The sequence below is a fragment of the Staurois parvus genome, unplaced genomic scaffold (assembly GCF_062004578.1).
Source record: "Staurois parvus isolate SC_StPar_1 unplaced genomic scaffold, SC_StPar_1.0 ptg002360l, whole genome shotgun sequence".
In the NCBI taxonomy this organism is placed as follows: Eukaryota; Metazoa; Chordata; class Amphibia; order Anura; family Ranidae; genus Staurois; species Staurois parvus.
The window spans coordinates 37,501-58,983 of record NW_028320156.1 but is presented as its reverse complement, the minus strand read 5'-3'; the positions used below and the strand labels follow the sequence as shown (position 1 = coordinate 58,983).

At 45.2% G+C, this 21,483-nt stretch overlaps 1 protein-coding gene across 1 annotated transcript in view; it reads right to left on the bottom strand.

Annotated features, from left to right (window-relative positions):
• The window catches only part of NID2 (nidogen 2), a gene marked incomplete at its 5' end in the record, with an annotated part of 66,772 nt that overhangs the window by 8,389 nt on the left and 36,900 nt on the right, over positions 1-21,483 (bottom strand). The window contains 7 exons of the mRNA XM_089665818.1: positions 615-738; positions 2,938-3,095; positions 6,484-6,655; positions 8,922-9,051; positions 15,685-15,854; positions 17,957-18,178; positions 19,931-20,173. Of these exons, the coding sequence (XP_089521944.1) occupies positions 615-738; positions 2,938-3,095; positions 6,484-6,655; positions 8,922-9,051; positions 15,685-15,854; positions 17,957-18,178; positions 19,931-20,173 (1,219 nt within the window). The remainder of the gene's footprint in view (positions 1-614; positions 739-2,937; positions 3,096-6,483; positions 6,656-8,921; positions 9,052-15,684; positions 15,855-17,956; positions 18,179-19,930; positions 20,174-21,483) is intronic.

Below are 21,483 nucleotides of genomic sequence, written 5' to 3'. Positions count from 1 at the left end.
GCCGACCTCCTGCACTCTTCCTACCACTCCATCCCCCACAGCTAACTCCTCCTGTACCACCATCCCCTCCCTCCTAGATTGTAAGCTCCAAGGAGCAGGGCCCTCGATCCCCTCATGTTTTGCATTGTATTGTTATTGTTCTGTCACATGTTCTGTCCCCCTTTGTAATGTACAGCGCTGAGCGAACTATTGGCGCTTTATAAATACTGTATAATAATAATGTCAGACAAAAGACCATGTCCTGGATACATTAAAAATTAGAGGCACATAAATCCTCTAAACTCTAAGGGCCAGTTCACACCGTTCACCTGTGGTATGATTTTTTTTTTTTCAACCCATTCATTTGAATAGGCTGAAATGGCACTGAATCACACCAAAAGTCTGGCATGCGCTACCTTTCAAAATACACTGCACTGAATCGCATCGTCCTGCAGCAGCATGCGATGTTGTGCAGGCAAAAGCACTGCATTGGCGATCTGCGTTTGGGGAGTCAATACAATCCTATCATACACCCAGTGCGTTTTGAACGCGATGTGGGAAATTGACACGGATTGTGTTCTGGTGTGAACAAGCCATAAATCAATTGTCAGTAATGTCCGATGTCCTTTTCTTACCTCCTCCAGTCCGTGTGGTAGAAGTGATTGGCAAAGCCCACAACACTGAAGGGATAATTTAGGTTACTCTGTATAACTCGCCGTCCACTACCATTGGACAAAATACATTCTAGTTTCTTGGTTCCTAGGAGGGGGAAAGAAAAAAAAAAATCACAATGAATATAAACACAGCATACTAGGTATTCCTTAACACTAAACCTGATTAATAGCCGATTGCCTTTAGCATAATCAGCATCCACTGATCACACTAATTGAGTACTAACTCGTTAAAAAAACAAAAAAAAAAAAAACGAGTTATAAAAATGGGAGCACATTTAAAGGGTAACTCCACTTTCATAGGGAAAAAAAAATCAAATAAAAAAAGAATAGCATATACAATTGCTACACAAGTCATATTGTACTTGAATGTTATTACAAATTGCTTTTCCTTTTCAATCTGCAGCTCTAATTTTCAGTAAAATGCAATGCAATATGGCTACCTGGAGGCGTTCTGTACACGGTGTACAAAACACGCCCTGAAAATGTAATTTCCTGCTTGTGCGATTGGCTCACTGATTTTCCCAGAAGTCTGCCCTAAGCTACAAATCAAATTTTTGGCATCCCCTGCAACAAAAACTAAATTTTTGGTGAAATATTCCCAAAGGGAAATCACATTCAAAGGGATACAGACCCTGCCACTTTCCTCAGAGCCCTGCAACAGCTCATTTCTAATTATAGAAGCATTCACATCCACGCTGCACATGGGCACAGACTGACAGCTATTATAATAAAAGGTAGGAATCTGCAACAAAGTTTGTGAAAATTCCTGCAATGTATAGCCCTGTCCAAAGACAGACACAAATATTACTTTTCAGTCATCATTGCTTTGCACAAAAAAGGATTCACAAGCAAGGATATCGCTGCTATTACGTTTGCACCTAAATCAACTATTTATGGGATCATTAAGGACTTCAATGAGAGAGGTCCAATTGTTGTGAAGAAGGCTTCAGGGCACCCAAAAAAGTGCATCAAGTGCCTGGACCGTCTCCTAAAGTTGATTCAGCTGTGGGATCGGGGCACCACCAGTGCAGAGCTTGCTCAGGTATGGCAGCAGGCAGGTGTGGGGGGCATCTACATGCCCGGTGAGGTGAAAACTTTTGGGAGGATGGCCTGGTGTCAAGAAGGGCAGCAATGAAGCTGCTTCTCTCCAGAAAACACATCAGGAAGGTCCAGGGATTGGACTGCTGAGGACTGGGATAAAGTCATTTTCTTTTATGAATCCCCTTTCTGATTGGGGCATCCAGAAAAAACCTTGTCCAGAAAAAAGAAGGTGAGCGCTACTATCAGTCCTGTGTCATACCAACAGTAAAGTATCCTGAGACCATTCATGTGCGGAGAGCCAGGGGAGTGGGCCTAAGATCACAGCCATGAATAAAGAATGGTACAAAAACATCCTCTGAGAGCAACTTCTCCCAACTATCCAACAAAAGTTTGGTGCCTTCTCCAGCATGATGGAGCACCTTGCCATAAGGTAAATGTGATAACGAAGTGGCTTGGAGAACAAAACATCGAAATTTTTGGCCCATGGCCGAGAAACTCCAAAAAAAAAAAAAGACACAGATTCTGACAAACTCCAAGCATTGATTATGCAAGCATGGGTTGCCATCAGTCAGGATGTGGCCCAGAAGTTGATTGACAGCATAGCAGGGCGAATTGCAGAGGTCTTCAAAAAGAGGGGTCAACACTGAAAATATTGACTCTTTGCATAAACCTAATGTCATTGACAATAAAAGCCTTTGACACTTCTGAAATGCTTGTAATTATACTTCACTATACCATAGTAACACCTGATAAAAAGATCTAAAAACTCTCAAGCAGCAGACTTTGTGAAAATTTATATTTGTGTCACTCTCAAAACTTTTTTCCAGGGCTGTAGATAGATCCCCCAGAGGGGAACGTTGTTTTCTCCACAAAAGTGGAGTTACTTTTCTAACTGTATAAATCTGATTTCCGGTCAGTGATTGTTCTGATGCAAACCTTCACATGTACACGTGTAATCAGGAGCTGTTAGCACACGGATCATTTTCAAGGCTTGAACACACAGTCGTGGTCACAACAAGCTATATGACTCAAGGGGTCTGGAGTAGATCAGAAATGTGTTGTCGGATCAGTTTTATCTTTTAAGTTTATGTCTGGCAAATCAAGCCTTGGAAACGATTGTAAGGCGGCTGGATTCTGCTTGCTTACATTTGCAGGATTATCCCTCTTCATTCAGTTGTAGGAATGGCTATAACACATTCTGTCTCCCTGTTGGGGAGAGAAGGACATTGTTAAATAAAAGTACCTGCATCTGCCCAACATATTTGTTTGGAGAAGGGATCAAAAGTCAGTCCATTGGGTAAGCCAAGATTATCATTGACCAATATCCTCCTATTTGACCCATCGACGTAAGAGGTTTCGATCTTTGGAGCCTCCCTGTTCCAGTCAGTCCAGTACAGGTTCCTGCAGGGATGAAAGAGCAGTAAGTATCTCTGTACCATTACAATCCACCTCTTCCTCTGTTCACAAACAATAAAGATTGAGTTTTTAAGAGTTTGAAAGGACACCGGATCATTAAAAAGGCACAGTCCACCTTTTGCAAAACAATTTTGATGTCAAATTTCGATTCAGACTTAGTCAGTCTTTTGACTAAAATGCCATTTTAGTCATATTTTAGCTATCTGAATTGATTTAGTTTTAGTCGTATTTTGGTAGACTAAAATCTCCCAATACATTTTAGTCGACTAAAATCTCCAGTAGCACTGATGGGGGGGGGGGGGGGGGTACATTTAAAAAAATTAGATGGGAGTGTGGAGCATACTTTTCAGAGATAGGGAGGTGATCTGAAAGCGGGGATGAGGAAGAAAATGAGGGGTAAGGGACGGCACAGAGCAGGGCGCATTATAGTATGGAGAGGTGAGGTGACCTAAAAGTGGGGATGGGGAAGTATATGGGGGTGAGGGAGTGCACAAGGCAGGGTGTATTAAACTTTGGGAATGGGAAAGTATATGGGGGTGAGGGAGTGCCCAGAGCAGGGTGCCTTAAATTTTAGGGATGGGGAAGTATATGGGGGTGAGGGAGTGCACAGGGCAGGGTGCATTAAACTTTGGGGAACGGGAGGTGACCTGAAAGGGGATGGGGAAGTATATGGGGGTGAGGGAGTGCACAAGGCAGGGTGCATTAAAAACTTTGGGGATGGGGAAGTATATGGGGGTGAGGGAATGCACAGGGCAGGGTGCATTATACTTTGGGTTTGGGGAACGGGAGTTGACCTGGAAGTGGGAATGGGGACGTATATGGGAATAAAAGAGTGCACAGCACAGAGGATGGGGAGGCTGTTTTTTTACACAGTGCTAAGCACCAGGAAGGGAAATGGCACACCACATCCAGACAGATGCAAATCCGATGAGGAAGTAAATGAGGGCAAGAGATGGCACAGAGCAGGGTGCATTATAGTATGGGGAGGTGAGGTGACCTGAAAGTGGGGATGGGGAAGTATATGAGGGTGAGGTAGTGCACAGTGCAGGGTTCATTATACTTTGGGGAATGGGAGTTGACCTGGAAGTGGGAATGAAGACGTGCACAGAGCAGAGAATGGGGGAGGCTTTTATTTTACACAGTGCTAAGCACTGCGAGGTGAAATACCACACCACATCCAGACAGATGCAAATCCGACGGAGGAGTTCCTCTTCTGTGGTTTGCAGGGAATTATTCCAGAACTCTCAGAGAAAGGCAAACAAGGAAAGCCTGCGTCTCTCAGCCAATACAGCTTGCTGACAGAGTCAGGGGGGTGGGGCTTTAACAGACAGGCGGAGCTCGGAGGAAAGCGGAAGTTCAGGTGGGTAAATGTCCCTCCCTCATAATTTCGCTCCATTTTCATTAATTGGTGAAAATTGGAATGGATTTTTGTCATAGTTTTCGTCAACTGACTCAATTCCAATTTTATGTTTGTTTAGTTTACATTGCTGAAAAACATGCAGCTGACAAAAACTATGACGAGAATATTTTCATCAACAAAAATAACACTGTTGCAAAAAAAATTACTCACCCACAATAATAAAACAAAACAACGTAAATTTGACATTTCTGCATTCAGGCCTGCAATGCTGTGTAGTAGCAATCAGCGTGTCACAGCACAGGCTCCTGCAATTGTTTACCTCCAGCCCCAGGTCTGTATGGGAGGTATGAACCATCTGGGGCTGGAGGAGGTAAACAATGGAATACAAATGTGACATCATTTATTATTGCAACTCCCTCCTCATTGGCCGACCTCATCACAGGCTATCCCCTCTTCAGTCTATCATGAATGCTGCTGCCAGACTCATCCACCTTACTAACCATTCCATATCTGCCATCCCTCTCTGCCAATCCCTCCACTGGTCTCCACTCAGTGTCCTCCATCCCTCCTGCCAATCCCTCCACCGGCCTCCACTCAGTGTCCTCCATCCCTCTCTGCCAATCCCTCCACCGGTCTCCACTCAGTGTCCTCCATCCCTCTCTGCCAACGCCTCCACTGGTCTCCACTCAGTGTCCTCCATCCCTCTCTGCCAATCCCTCCACTGGCTTCCCATTGCCCAATGCATAAAATTCAAAACATTAACAAGAACATATAAAGTCATTAATAACTCTGCCCCAAATTACATCACCGATCTTGTCTCCAAATATCACCCAAACCGTCCTCTCCGCTCCTCACACGACCTCTTACTCTCTAGCTCCCTTGTCTTCTCCTCACATGCTAGTCTCCAGGACTTCTCCAGAGCGTCCCCCATCCTCTGAAACTCTCTACCCTAATTTATCAGACTATCGCCTACTCTGCTCACTTTTAGGCAATCTCTGAAAACCTATCTCTTCAGGAAAGCCTATCCTGCAGTCAGCTAATAATGGAATCTTCTACTCCTAACAGTCCATCCCCCACAGTTACTACCTTTTGTACCACTAGCCCCTCCCTCTTAGATTGTAAGCTCCCAGGATCAGGCCCTCCTAACCCTCTTGTATTGAACTGTATTGTTGCTGTATTGTCTCCTGTTATAATGTAAAGCGCTGAGCAAACTGTTGGCGCCATATAAATCCTGTATAATAATAATGTGTAGGGGTGATCTGCCATTTCCTTTGCCACAGTGGCAGAAGGGACTTGCAGTCTTCCAATTCCCTGCAGGAAGAAACACCCTACAATTCAGATAAGCGAGGGAAGGGGGGAAGCTTGGGGGATGTTAAGTAATGTTTGAGGATGTTTGAGGATGTTTCATGCTAGGCCCTTAAAAAACTAATCCAAAGTATCTGAAACTTGCTAATCTGCTTATGCAACAATCATGTTTTAGCAAAAATCCTGTTGGTACTCATGGCCAATAACCTTGTTTTTTTTTGTTTTTTAACATTCATGTAGCAAAGGTAGCATTAAAGTGGTTGTAAACCTCAGACATGAAATATGAACAAAGCACATCCCTCTTCAGTCTCCATGCACACTGGCTCCTAGAGGAGTTTAGTATTTTGCCTGTAGAAGCAACTAATGTTAACCTATGTGTCCATGCACATTAGATCCTTTAGAGGCATATTTCAATTCCCTCCAATCAGCTCTCCTGACCGAGTTCTGCAGTGTGTAGTTTCAGCTCTGCACCCTCTTTTTTCTGACAGCTCAGACAAACTTTATAAATACTGGACTTTGAATGGGTTGTAGAGAAGAAAGTACTTCAGATAAACAGGTACAACTTATGTAGGAGGATTTGTTCCATCTCTGTGTGTCACTTGAGTCCAGTCACTTCACTGGGTACATGTAAGGGTTCCACTTTAACTTTGGCAAAAGAAAAGTCTTCATGGTTTCAGTAAATGAACATTGCATGATGGCTTTGCTTACCCTCGCACAGCGTCCACAGCGATGGCACGAGGATTCACTAGGTTTGTGTCAAACAGGGTTTTCCTGAATGTTCCATCCAGCCGTGAGCTTTCAATTTTATCAGTACCGCTGTCAGTCCAGAAAATGGCTTTCCGCAGGTAGTCGATGGCCAGGCCTTCCGGACTCATCAGATCTAAGACAAAAACATGACAACAAAAGCTGAAATTGTGGAAATGCAACCTTGAGTATACACCTCAGCTGCTGCCCCAGACATCTCACACTAAACATTGAATATCCTGAACCTATGACACTGTCATTTTGCAAATCTGGGAACAATAATGGCTCAATTCTGCCAATCTGTTCAAAGTTTTTTTAAGCAGGAAGTGCCTTTAATCTGAGTATTACCATTCGCAGGAATGGTGCCCTGTGCTTTGGGTATAATCATTTTCCAACTTTGATCTAGGAACACACAGCTGTGTAAGAGCTCCTAATTCTCAAATAATTACTCCAGGTCTTCCCTAATGATCAGCAGCCAATCTGTATTGTTCCAGATCATGTGATCCCTGTTACAGTCAATTATAAGGATCACATACAGACTGGAGGGTCATTCACTACATTTACCATTAACCTGCAGATGTGTCTGCTGCCTAAAGGTGCCAGTGTGCCTCTAATACAGCAATAGAGATACAATCAACAGATGCAATTACAATATTAAAAGAATTTAAATTATTATTATACAGGATTTATATAGCGCCAACAATTTGCTCAGCACTGTACAATATAACGGGAGACAATACAACAACAATACAGTTCAATGCAAGAGGGGTAGAAGGGCCCTTGGAGCTTTACAGCTTATAATAAAAAACATGAGCGAGTATCAATCAATCCATTGTATCAAATACCTGCAATGGTTTTGCACAAAGCGGTCATGACCCTCCTATTTTGGGGTTCCCGGCCTGTGATCTTGGCTCCTCCTCCCTTCAAAGTGCCCCCATAGCAAGCCGCTGGCTATGGGGGGCACTCATTTGGCTCAATCCCAAGCTGGGCTATGTGCATCTATTGACACACACAGTGTGGTTCAGCCCCTCCACTTCACAGAACTTGATTGACAGCAGCAGGAGCCAATGGCTCATGCTACTGTCTTTGAGCCTATGAGAGAGAGAGAGAGAGAGAGAGAGTGGGGAGCGGGAGAAGGAGAGCGAGGAGAGAGAAGGGCGGGAGAGAGAAGGGCGGGGGGAGAGAGAAGGGCGGGGGGAGAGGGGGGGGGAGAGGGGGGGAGGGGGGGAGGGAGAGAGGGAGGGGGAGGGAGGGGGAGGGAGGGAGAAAGGGAGGAGGGGGAGGGGGGGGGGGAGGGAGAGGGAGAGGGGGAGGGAGGGAGAAAGGGAGGGGGAGGGAGGGAGAGGGGGAGGGAGGGAGAGGGGGAGGGAGGGAGGGAGGGAGAGAGGGGGAGGGAGGGAGAGAGGGGGAGAGAGGGGGAGGGAGGGAGAGAGGGGGAGGGAGGGAGAGAGGGGGAGGGAGGGAGAGAGAGGGGGGAGAGAGGGGGGGGGAGAGAGGGGGGAGAGAGGGGGGGGGAGAGAGGGGGGGGAGAGAGAGGGGGGGAGAGAGAGGGGGGAGGAAGGGGGAGAGAGAGGGGGGAGAGAGGGGGGAGAGAGGGGGGAGAGAGAGGGGGAGAGAGAGGGGGGGAGAGGGGGGGGGAGAGGGGGGGAGAGAGAGGGGGAGAGAGGGGGGGAGAGAGGGGGGGAGAGAGAGGGGGAGAGAGGGGGGGGGGAGAGGGGGAGAGAGGGGGGGGGAGAGAGGGGGAGAGAGGGGGGGAGAGGGGGGGAGAGGGGGAGAGAGGGGGGAGAGAGGGGGGGGAGAGGGGGGGGAGAGAGGGGGGGGAGAGGGGGGGGGAGAGGGGGGGGGAGAGAGGGGGGGGAGAGGGGGGGGGAGAGAGGGGGGGGGAGAGAGGGGGGGGGAGAGGGGGGGGAGAGGGGGGGGGAGGGGGGGGGAGAGAGAAGCTGCTCCTGGGCACAGTGATGGAGATTGGGTTCAGGCAAGTCTTTAGGGGGCTGGAGAGGGGAGATGATTGAAGAAGATTTTTTACCTTAATGCATTAAAGTAAAGCCTTTATAACTACTTTAATCCTGGGATCTCACCTCTGAATTGCAGTAATCTGACTTAGATGTCCTTAACAATATTTAGGGAAACTTAGTTATTATTGTCACATTTATTGGTGCATATGAACACTGCTGATTTGGTCTGGGCATTTAGACCTCAATGACCTCTGGTCATAAAGGGGCAGCCATAGACTCTCATTCCATTATGTAGTATAGACACAATAAGAGCTCACAATTTTACAGGTTAGCTAGTTTACAATTGTATTTACCTACAATATATTCATAGCATTCATCGGATATGGGCCACAGTTTGTGGAGCTAATTGGGTAAAAAGTCAAACCAAAAAAAAAAAAAAAAAGTTACCTGTGCTAATAATGACTTCTGGTTCTGCTCCGGGCTCCAAGCCAGCTCGATTGATTGTACGTCCAGAGACATCGGTCCAGTAGACTTTCTTCTCTTGGCAGTCATAATCAATGCCCACTACTATGGATCCCTGGAAGACACACAAGGGGCCATCAAGCCTCTGCCATCTTTGAACATTTTCTATTTAAATTGGACCTACCAGAAAAAAAAAAAAAAAAAGAAATCTCTTTCCTCCCCCCCAGTAAGTGCTTTTTTATACTTGCCCATCCTAATTTCTGCCAGATCCCCACCGAGTTTCTGACCCAAAACAAGCATGCATCAAAGTCAAATTAAAACCTCCTTTAACCCCTTTGTGATAGAGGGCAAAACAAATCTTAATGGCTGAACACAATTGACATGTATTGTTATAACGGTCCATATCATCACAACTACTTGGTGTATGCAGCTGTACACCTTTTTTTTTCAGGGCTTTAGTTTTGTGATAAATGGTAATGGATTTCTCATGATTATTTTTTAATTATCAAAGCCGAAAGTAGTAAAAATAGAACAAATTTTTTTTCTACATTTAGTTTATTTCTTGCAATTGCCATAACTTTCCACCAAAGAACAACCCAAAATAAATTCTCCTACTCCTGACGATCACAGCATTACCAAATATGTGTATGCTATTTCTTGTTTGTACCTGTAGTACGACCCAGAAATACCCATGCACGACCCAGCTCCCCACCCATGCACATTTTGCTTTTTTTTTATCCTACTTAAAATCACGACACTAACTGATACGGATTTAAACAATTTTTTCTTTAAAAGCCTGCCCAAAATTTACGGACCCTGACCTTTGACCCAAACCCTAACACTAACCTAGATCAAACCTTGATCTAGCTATTTTTTTAATTTTTTTTTTTTTTTTTATACACTTTTTTTTGTTTACATCTTTTTTTTCCCTGGCAAGGAGAGAAAAATACAGTGTATCTTTCTTTCCATTCAGAGGAGAAAGAAAACACAGGAGTGGGCTACACAGAGACTGATCACTGCGATAGTCAATCAGAGGAGATCACAGCGATCAGGTGACCGGGAATCGGGAGTCCTGATCACTCGTACGAGACCCGGCGCACTCCCAGCACAAAACGCATGTATATATATATACACAGCCCCACAGAAGAAGACCCACTTCACTGAGGCTGCATGTATGTGTACAGGCAGAGGGACAGGGATAAAGTGTATCTAAAGCCTCTATTTGTCCCTGAGACCATTGTCACTGCGAGAGAGAAGTGAAGGAAAATAACAATATTTTCTGATTGTCAACAGAACAGCAGATGAGAGTAAACCTTTCAAAAGGCGATGCCAGTTCTGGTGAACATTATCAGAGATGGGATTTCCCTCACTTTGGAGAGACTTCCTCTCATTGTTGCATCTAGAGGTCAAGAAATTAAAGGAAATCTCCCAAATGGGACAAAGACAGCAACAAACCATTCCTTATTCTATGGAGAACTAAAGGAAATTCGTTTTTGGTATAGATATGATCTATCAAATCAGTCCAAGCCCCACCTGGGCTACACGTTCAAGGACACTTACTATCAGGGTGGATAAAAATCAATGATTTAAAAAAAAAAAAAAATAGGATTTTTTTTATTTAAATCGGATTTTTTTTATTTAAATCGGATTTTTTAAAATAAAATGCTTTTTGAGGAAAGTATATTACCATCCAAAGGTTATTCCATCATGAAATAAAGATTCGTTTTTTAATTATGTAGAATAAGGCTGTATATGTTTAATTGTTTTGGTAAATAAATTCCATGAATCCATTCACTATGTCATGCTCTTCCAGAGGTTTTTGTAAGATTATTGGGCAGTTTCTCTGCCTACAAGATATTATCTCAGATGTTGGTTTACTTTTGCAGTTCTCAAAACTGAATTTGACTCAGCGGAGATCACATGCCTCTTCTTCACAGCAAAAATGTTATAACATGAACAGAGTTAAGAAAAAGACCTTCATCCTAACTTCTACAAACCTATGAATACAGAATCAACCCCTTCACTGCTAAGTTTCAAGAAGTTCAGTGAATAGAATAGAAACAATATTTTTCTGATTGTTTGGAGTGGAATAGATCTGCACAAGAAGAAAGTGAAACTAAGTGTGAGGGGGAGGGGCTGACAGTCTAAGTTTCTTACAATATATATATTTTGTTTAGCCAAATTAGTTACCAAAGATGGATGTTTAAGCAAATCACATATGCTGGAATGTTATTGTTTCAGATGAATAAATCTATTTAAATTGTTATTATTAAGGTAATGATTATTTTTCTCCTTCCTAAGTACAACAGAAAAGTTGTCCAAATATGAATGATTAACCTATTAAACTGGGGATAAAAAAACTAATATGAAAAGTTGTTATTCTAAAAATCTTCATCTACTTGCATATTAAAGTTATACCAGCAAGAATTAGTCTTTATGTAGAAAACTAGGATTTAAATCAAGCCTTACTGACTAGTGATTTAAATCGTGATTTAAATCAGTTTGATTTAAATCAAATCCACCCTGCTTACTATGTATCATCCGTTGCGACTACATGGCCATTGTCACCGGTGCAAGTGGCAGTACTGAAGAATCTGCACAGCTACAACTGTGGTGGGTGCTATGGAGATCATATATGGATGCCCTTGTAAAGTTCCCCCCCCGATAACTGTACCAACTGAACAAAATGGCTGACCCAGACCAAAATGATGATGGTGAGGTAATATCTTTCAAATGGCCTATATCCCAGCCTAAAGCTGAACTCCAGCACATATAAAAGACACAGATTATTGCAGTTCTATCTTTATAAAGACCTTACTTTTTTTTTTTTTTAATGTACCTGGAAGTGATTTGGTATCAGCCTCTTAAAGTCCCTGTATAGCAGGGCTCAGACTGGAAGAGGGAGAAGAAACCCAATCCGGGAGCCAATCAGTTATACTCCAGTGCTCATATGCCAACAAGGAGGGGAGAGAGTAGAATGGTGGAGAGATCATCAGTGTGCTGCTTCTCAGTCACAGGCTGGAGGAGGGACAAGACCTCTAGGTGTTACCTAACCCCTGCAGAAGAAAATATGGTCCTCTGCCCTGCCAAACACGACTCTCATGTTTGGCAGGGCTGTGTAAACTCCATGACTGGATGGACAAATATAAAGCAGCTCCCTTCTATGCATTTTATCTGTGTAATCTAGTTTATCTAAAGTTCAGCTTAAGGCCTCAATGACGGGTGCTGAGCCCCACAGTTTGTCAATGGGCAGTGTGTTTGTGTGGCTTGGGCTGTGCTGTGCGCAGGCAGCCCATTCAAACCTAAGGGGCCACTTGTCCCAATCTGACAAGTGCGGATGAACGTCCCTGTATGCAGACAGTGTGCTCAGTGCCCGTGTGAATGAGGCCTTAAAGGATACACAAACTTTAAAACAAAAATGTACTTTTCCTTTTTTTTTTTTTTACACCCCTCCCCTGATCTAACCTAACCCACCCTCCACAGACCTGCCAGCTACGGTTTCACTGTTGGTCTATATTCAGGGACGGACTGACAACTCATGGGGCCCCCAGACAATAGGGAATCATGGGACCCCTGTGTCCTTGCCCAAACTCAAAAAAGCCTATGAAAAAGGTACCAGTGGCATCTCATGGGGCCCCCTACTGACCCCGGGCCCTCAGGCAGTGCCCGAGTTTCCAAATGGTCAGTCCGCCCCTGTCTATATTCCACACTTCACATCTTTACTGTTCTAGCCATGTCTGCACATTACAGCCTATAAACGTCTATGGGATGTCTGGTGACTTTTGGCAGCAGGACACAGCCCCATAAAAGTCTATAGGGCTGTAACATGCAGGCGCACTCAGGACAGTGAAGACTTGGGGTGCTGAATGTAAACAAACAGCATAACCACAGCCATTGGATTGGGGTAAGAACGCATCGTGTGGGGGGGTAAAATTAGGACAGAAGAAGGGGGCGAAAAGGATAAAAGGTGTTATTTTATTAAAGTGCACTTATCCTTTCACAAGAATATATCACTGGAATCACCAGCACAGTCTGGTCACTGGTGTCATGCTTCTCCTGATTTGTATTGGCCAAAATAATGTATTCAAACATCTGTTTTCTTGTATTTTCAAACATCCTTCCCCAACACTCTACAGGTGACTCTAATGCAGAAAGCATGGCTCATAAGTATATGGAAGTGGCTGTAGGTACTCCCCCAAGGCCTTCACTGACTAACAATGGCGAGGATTCTCTGGGAGGGCCGGGGGGGGGGGGGGATCTGGAACGAATCCCACACAGAACAGCTGCACGCCAGAGACCTCCGCCTCCTCCAGCAGACTTGGCCGGAGCACATTACAACCTACACATGTGTCGGATCTGTTTTCTTGTGGGAATCAATGTGTTCTGTGACTGCTAACACGCCAGTAACGTTCGCTGTAATTATTTCTTAGACGACGATCCCATTTCCTGCTCTGCTGAAAGCAATATTGTGAGCTGCGGAATAGATTTAGCAGTGAGGCAGCGAACGCAACAGGAGACACAACACGAAGTGAAGGGAAAGTATGGAAACCCCCTCTTAGATAGTTGTCACTGGAACAGACGTCCCCAGAGAGTTTTCCTCTATTCCTGTTCTGGTGGCAACTCAAATCTTTAGATTTCTTCCCAGTGACAATGGACCCCAGGACAAATAGGGTGAATCTCATTGGAAAGGACATACACCGGCCAGCCATAACATTATAACACAGAGGGGTGCGGCGCTCCTAAAAATCCATAATACAGAAAAAATTTATATGCAAATGACATAATAAAGTGACAATGTGCAAATATATACAGTATATAGGCCACTAAATAGTGGCTAATAGTGCTGGAAAGTGTGAAATCCAGTATAAAAGTCCAAAGAAGAGGTGATGATGAGATCCCAAATGATCTAAGGATGTCCTATGATGGAGACCGTGGATCAGGTGATATAAAGTAATATGATGCTCTGGGAGCATCCAGAGCGGTGGCGGAGTACAGAGAGGGGCGCCCGGTACAGGAAGAGCATTAGATCCACAGTACCCCCATCGTCTGGGAAGGAGACCCCCCCCCCAGGATTCTGATCGAAGTGTCCCCCATAGTCTAGTCCTCCGTCTACACATCCATCCTTGGAGTGTCCGTCTCCAAACATGTCTGCCTATGGCAAAGCTCCCTTGGGAGCTGACTATACCCACAGTGCAAGCTACATCCATTGCAAGGTGACCCTCATGTGTGACAGCACCGTCGGGGAGGGAGGTATACTGTGACCAGATCTGACCAGATCCATCCGATGATATTGGATGACCTGTGATTTCTACTATCAATGCGCATTTGATTTGTGTATCTGGTGAGTGCGCAATCATATTACTTTATATCACCTGATCCACGGTCTCCGTCATAGGACATCCTTAGATCATTTGGGATCTCATCATCACCTCTTCTTTGGACTTTTATACTGGATTTCACACTTTCCAGCACTATTAGCCACTATTTAGTGGCCTATATATATATTTGCACATTGTCACTTTATTATGTCATTTGCATATTCATTTTTTCTGTATTATGGATTTTTAGGAGCGCCGCACCCCTCTGTGTTATACTTGTGTCCTTTGAAAGGTCTTATACGGTGCCTTTTTGGTGTACAGCTGCTGTCAGTGTTGATTCTATTTAGCGCTCACTTATTTTTCTTGTATTTATTAGCCATAACATTATGACCACCGACGGGTAAAGTGAATGACATTGATTATCGTCTTCTAGTGGCATCTGAAAGTGGGTGGGATTTATTAGGCAGCAATGGAACATGTTGCCCCTGACGTTGATGTGTTGAAAGTAGAAAAATAAGCAAGTGTAAAGATCTGGGTGACTTTGACAAGGGCCAAATTGTAACGTCTAGACAGCTGGGTCAGAGCAACTCCAAAACTGCAGCTCTTGGGTTATGTTCCCGCTCTGCAGTGGTCAGGACCTACCAAAAGTGGTCCAAGGAAGGAAAATTGATGAACCAATGACAGAGTCAAGGGCAGTCAAGGCTCATTGATGGTATGAGGAGCGAAGGCTAGCCCATATAGTCCAAGTTGCTGAAAAATGTAATGCTGAAAAATGTAATGCGGATTCCTATAGAAGGTGTCAGTACACACAGAGCATCACAGTTTGTTGTGTATGGGGCTGTGTAGCCGCAGACTGGTCAGGGTGCCCATGCTGACCCATGTCTATTGCCAAAAGCACCTACAACAGGCATGTGAGCATCAGAACTGGACCATGGAGCGATGGAAGAAGGTGGCCTGGTCTGATGAATCGCATTTTCTTTTACATCATGCGGATGGCCGGGTGGGTGTGCGTCACTTACCTGGGGAAGAGATGGCACCAGGATGCAGTATGGGAAAGAGGCTTCGAGGGCCTGCTACTGATGGCGTGGTGCCAGGTACCACAGCATACCATCAGAGGTCTAGTGGAGTCCATGCCTGGACAGGTCAGGGCTGTTTTGGCAGCAAAATGGGGACCTACTTAGGTCAGAGGTCATAATGGTATTCTGATCGGTGTATATGATCCATCAGTAGATGCGACAGCCTGATATTAACTTTCACTCCAAAACAATAAATTCAAAGTAAAGCTAAAGATTATATCACATTCGCCTACATTCTACCACTTGGATTAAAGCGCGGTGATGATGATCGAGCCTCCCAATGAAGCGTAATCCTCTATACTTCACAGAGGTGACTTGAAATGTGAAATCTCTGAGATATGAAAGATACTTTACATGAAGTGCCAGGAGTGTCCTTGCTTTGTCCTTCCGAAACTTCACACCATCCAGCGGTAGGTATCCGATCTGCTGGCCCTGTGCATACAAGAGATATGTGCCGGATGTGGGAGGAGTCACATCAGGGCGAGGAGTTGGTCGCACAGTGGGAGGAGCTACACTTGGTAAACCTGCAACGCATGAAAGCATATGATCAGAAAAATGGTTCTGAAACCCCAACAGCTGCCATCTAAAAGCTGAACTTCAGCACAATCAAATATTGTCTACATACAAGAGCCATGTGTATTCTTCTTGAATCTCTGTGTGCTTTGTGCATTTCTTCCAGATCTGTGCAGTGATCCAGTGTGAGACTTTCCCTCTGTGCAGGAGCTTCCTGTAATAAAGACCGCTCACTACTGCTCTCCCTTGTGCAGGGTGACTGGTCTTGTCTCCGCCCCTCTGCAGGTAGTCTGTAGTGGGTGGAGCCTGTTGGGCCCCTGCCAAAGCTCTGCTGTCTGCACAGGCTATGTAAAGCACAGTGGTGATGTCACTGCTACTTTTACAATGTGATATCTGGGTTTGTAAGGGCATTTGGTGCAAGTAGATTTATATTAATTTTGTCTGTTGAGGAAAACATTGAAATTAAAAGCTTTTTTGCCCAGAGCTCACCTTTAAAAGAGAAGTAGGGCTTTTTTCCCCCTATTTATACTTAAGTGGATGCAGCACCGCTCCAATGTTTCATCTGTCCTCCGCCAGCTCTAAGGGTGAGAACTCCGCAATCACATGACCGCTGAATTATCACAGCCAGAGAGTCACCACCATCTGCTCAGCCCCCCCCCCCCCCCAAACACCGACAACAGACACCACAGCCGACCATACAAGACTAGATGACACCCATCTTGAAGTAATCCAGAAGGCAGACTTTATTTGAACACAGATACAAGATATATACACTCAAGGGAACAGCCCCCCCCCCCCCTCCTCGCATAAGGACACAGGGCGGGGCAATCTACATTTAAGAACAAGAGACACACCAACAGACAGTCCCATCAGGAGGGAGGGCTGCTGCAGACACCCCCCCCCCCCCCCCCACCAAGCCAATACACCTAAACACATACATCCCATAATAGTTTGCTCCCAAGCCAGACACACAATAGAACAATGGGATGCAGCCACATATCAAATAATCAACAACCCCCCACCCCAATATTAGGACAGATCACCCTGTACCCCTAACAGGCACAGGGGATGCTGGGCTGTGGAGGGGGAAAGAGTGGCTGGCTCAGGCTCTCAGCAGTTTGCTGAGAGGCTGAGCCAGGTGCCGCTCCAGTCACAGGGGTGGATCCCACCTTTGAAGTCGGGATCTTTCCCGAGTGAGGTCAGCTGAAATCCGGTCACAGGAGTGCACAGCGAACTGCACTCCTGTGATCCACAGAAGTACAGCCCAAAAAAGCTTTGGCTGTACTTCTCCTCTAAGGCTGGTTCACACCAGTGACTGCGCTGCATTAGCCGCAATGAGGTGCGAGATGATGGACTGTGTTGCACTGTGCTGCGTTGCATTGAAAAAAATAGTGCATGCAGTACTTTTTTTTTTTTTCAGCGCACACCTCGCAACATGGTGGCGTGAGCCGGCCAGGTAAGGCACAATGCATTTTGCTTTGTCTTTCAGTGGGACTGCGCTGAAATAGCCGCCCAATGCAGTCCGACTGCACCTAGGTAATGTGTGTTTTATTATTGCATTGCTTGCTTCGGATCTCTGAAATAAGCAAAGCCCCGATCATTCTAACAAATAAGAAAAAAGTGTCAGGAGGGAGGAGGAAAACCGGTCACATGACCTTGAAACCAGTCATGTGACAGCATTCTGCTCCTCTGAGCTATGTAGAGGACACGCAGCCGTTCTTTATAAATAAAAAAACTGCGCTAAATGCGTGGAAAGCGATAAATACCACTAAAACAGATAATACATAAATGTGTACAACCACATAAATATATAAACAAAATGCTGCCACTTTAAAAATTATTGAACACATGAATAAACATTCCATTTGGTGGATAAGCAATATTATTTGGACTTTTTTGGGGACTAGACACTTCATTTTATTTTTCATTTTTTTACTATTTTTAAATATTTTTTCACACATAAGAGTTATGCGCTACTTGATCACTTTTTGAGTGTTGATTCATGTTATGTTCCTTATAAATAGGCCCCTTCATTTCTGGATTCTGTTGTAAAGCATCAGACAGGGTGGGCTGCTGGTCACATATTTCGGTGATTACCGTATTCTATACTTACATGCCGGTGTCATCCCTGGCTGCGTCCTGGACCCCTCGATCTCTCTCCCGTCTTTATCCACACACCAGCAATAGCCGCTGTTGCCGTGGCACTGCAGAGGGGTGAATTCGCCGTAGGAATCGCACTGCGGTATATAGTGCTCAGCAGCGGGGCTTCCGCCATAATGATCGAGGAGGCTCTGCTTCCACCTTTCACACATGGTCTGCGGCCTCTGGGTGGGTTCTGCTCAGCAAATACAAGAGAGAGAAAGACTGGTTGACCATGGAAGGTATCCACCATTACATAAATTCACCGTAGAAATGTTGAACCAAAAAAAAAAAAAAAAAAACAGCTACAATGTGACCTGCGCACTGTGCAGCCACATATATATGTTCCTCTAGCACAGCACTGAAAATACATGAGATCAGGATACAGTGAAGGTTACAATGTATCCTTTGTGTGACGATAAAAGTTCATTCATCCCACCTTGCAGCTTAACATATTTGCAGAGTGTAGTGTTCAGTTCACTAGAAGATACAAAGAAGAATTGTACACCGGAGTAGCGAAGAACTTTATCTTCCAATGAAAACAAAGTGCTGGACTCTTAAGTAGGCAAAAGGAGTACTTCATTCCGATCCCTCTATCCGGACACATGTGCCCAGTAAACAGATCAGGCCATGTTGGACTGTGCATACCCAGCACACCTGTCTCCAGGCAGGCACCATGCACACCCATGCTAGGTATATGTGCGGTCCTGTGTTCCAACACAGCCTGACCTGTTCACGGCTGGCCACTTGTGGCAGGATGGATGGACCAGAACTAAGTACTCTTTGTCTACCTAACACAGCCATGTGTGAGTGCAATACTTACTGTTTTATGGGAAGATTAAACATTCTGCACTGTCAGAGCACTTTGGGATTTTTCTTTGCATCTTAAGTAAATATGTTGGCAATTTTTTCATATGCTGTCATAATTAAAGCTCAACTCTGGTGGTGCGTGGTGGTGGTGGCTGATGACTCTGATGTAAAAGGAAGGGGGAGGGGCACTAAGGATTCTGATGTGAATGAAAGAGGGTTGGTAAGAAGACCAAGGACTCGAATGTGAGGACTCTGACTCATGCAGTGTGTTGGCAATTTTTTCATATGTTGTCATAATTAAAGCTCAACTCTGGTGGTGTGTGGTGGTGGTGGGTGGTGGTGGTGGTAGCGGTGGTGGTGGCTGATGACTCTGATGTAAAAGGAAGGGTAAGGGGCACTAAGGATTCTGATGTGAATGAAAGAGGGTTGGTAGGAAGACCAAGGACTCGAATGTGAGGACTCTGACTCATGCAGTGTGTTGGCAATTTTTTCATATGTTGTCATAATTAAACCTCAACTCTGGTGGTGGGTGGTGGTGTCTGATGACTCTGCTGTAAAAGGAAGGGGGAGGGGCACTAAGGATTCTGATGTGAATGAAAGAGGGTGCGTAAGAAGACCAAGGACTCGAATGTGAGGACTCTGATGCAGTGTGTGATAGAGGACTCTAATGTGAAAGGAAGGTGAGGGGAAAGAGACTGAGGACTGATGTGAAGGGAAGGGGGGGAAAGGAAGAAGACCAAGGACTCTGATGTGAAAGTAAAATGGGGAGGAGGGGGGTGGTGATTAGGGTGAAGACTAGGAACTTCCATGTCAAAGGAGAGGAGGGGGAGACTGAGGATGATGTAAAAAGTCATAAAATAGGAGGACCATAGTGTAAGAAAAGAGGTTGGGTTGTGGGGGCTGAGTACTCTACTGTGAGCAGGGGGGATCGCAGGACTCTGATATGAAAAGGGGGGCTCTGACATGGTAGGGGACCCCATTTTAGACTGGGGTGCCTCAAAATGTTTTATATACTGAAAGAGTGTTGTGACAGCAAACAAAAAAAAAAGTTTGAGAAACACTAAGCTAGACATACTGTATATGTGCCCTCTGGCTGCCATACTGTAAGAACAGGGTGACGGTTTTGGCTGGTGCATACCTGGAATGCCACACTGTGGCCTTCCACTGCCAGGGGGCCGCTTTGTTCCTTCAATCTCGTTGCCATTTCTGTCCACACACCAGCAGTAGCCTGTACTTCCGTGGCACTGTAGTGGGACATAGTTACCCTCAGCGTCACATTCTGGTATAAAAGCTCCGAGTTGGGGACGAGGACCTCTGGGCTGTGTTAGAGAAAGGGCGGCGTGTCTCTTCTCCAAGCAGGGTGTGCTGGGCCGCGGTCCGTCTGCACAATAAAGAAACAACCGCACAACGTGGGTCAGATAACTAAAGACCAAGACGTAGCATTGAACATTGTTGGATATACGGCTCCTCTAGGATGCCCCACTGTGCCAGCAGGAGCTAAATACCGAAACACAAGAAACCGTTTAGCTTCTTGCCTCAGCTCCCTTTCTGCCATCTCTGTCCATGGGCAAATATTTGCACGTCGGCTCCCTAGCTAGTTCACTACGTGAAACCTTTAAGCCTCATTTAGCCTTGTGTTTGGGGGCAGTAGAAAGCAGTTCAACCACGCCCCCCCCCCCCTCCCAAATTGTAAAGGCATATATGACGCAACTGCAATGCTTTGCAACCTGGAGCAGCAACAAAAAACATGTGATTTGGAACATGTTACACCCTAAATTTTGGTTTAACATGTTACATGTTCTTAAAGATGAACTTCTCCTTTAAAGTGATTGTGACACAACACCACATGGTACACTTACCTGTTGAGTGGTTTTGCACAGTGCAGCCCTGAAGCTCCTCTTCTTGGGTCCCCTGCCTGGCTCCTCCCCCCCTCCGTTGCGTGCCCACCATAAAACTCTGCTTGCTATGGGGGCAGGTTCTCTCCCAAGGTGGCTATGTGTGTCATTAGACACACACACACACACACACACACACACACACACACACACACACACACACACACACACACACACACACACACACACACACACACACACAGAGTACAGCTCGGCCCGCCTCTCTCCACTGACTGTGAACAACAACAGTGGGAGCCAATGGCCCCACACAGCACTGTGCCGAGATCACGGACTTAGGTATAAGGGGGGACCTGGGGGTAGGGGAGCTGCATGCAGAAGGTTTTTTCATTCTTTAGAACCATTTTAGCCCTGACAACACCTTACAGCAACTTTGTCTCTCCTCTTTTCAGGGCAACACACAATGACAGCAGAGGTGCCACTCCAATATATGGGCAAGTGGTGGGCCAGCTATTCAGCTGTGCAGATGTCAGGCCCAACAGTTGCATTGAGCAGGTGCCGATTCCTCACTTCTCTGGTCTTTCCTTTCAAAAGGCGACCACTGCGCAGGGCACCATCTCAATAAGCAGCTAATAGTTGGCTGGATGTTTGACTGCACAGGAGTGAATTCAGTGATCGCACTGCATAGGTGCCCACATGGAAGAAAAATATATTTGAAATATTTTTTTTTAAATATTTGAAATACTACAATTTTGGCCTATATATATATATATATATATATATATATATATATATATATATACACACATATATATACATACATATACACACACACACA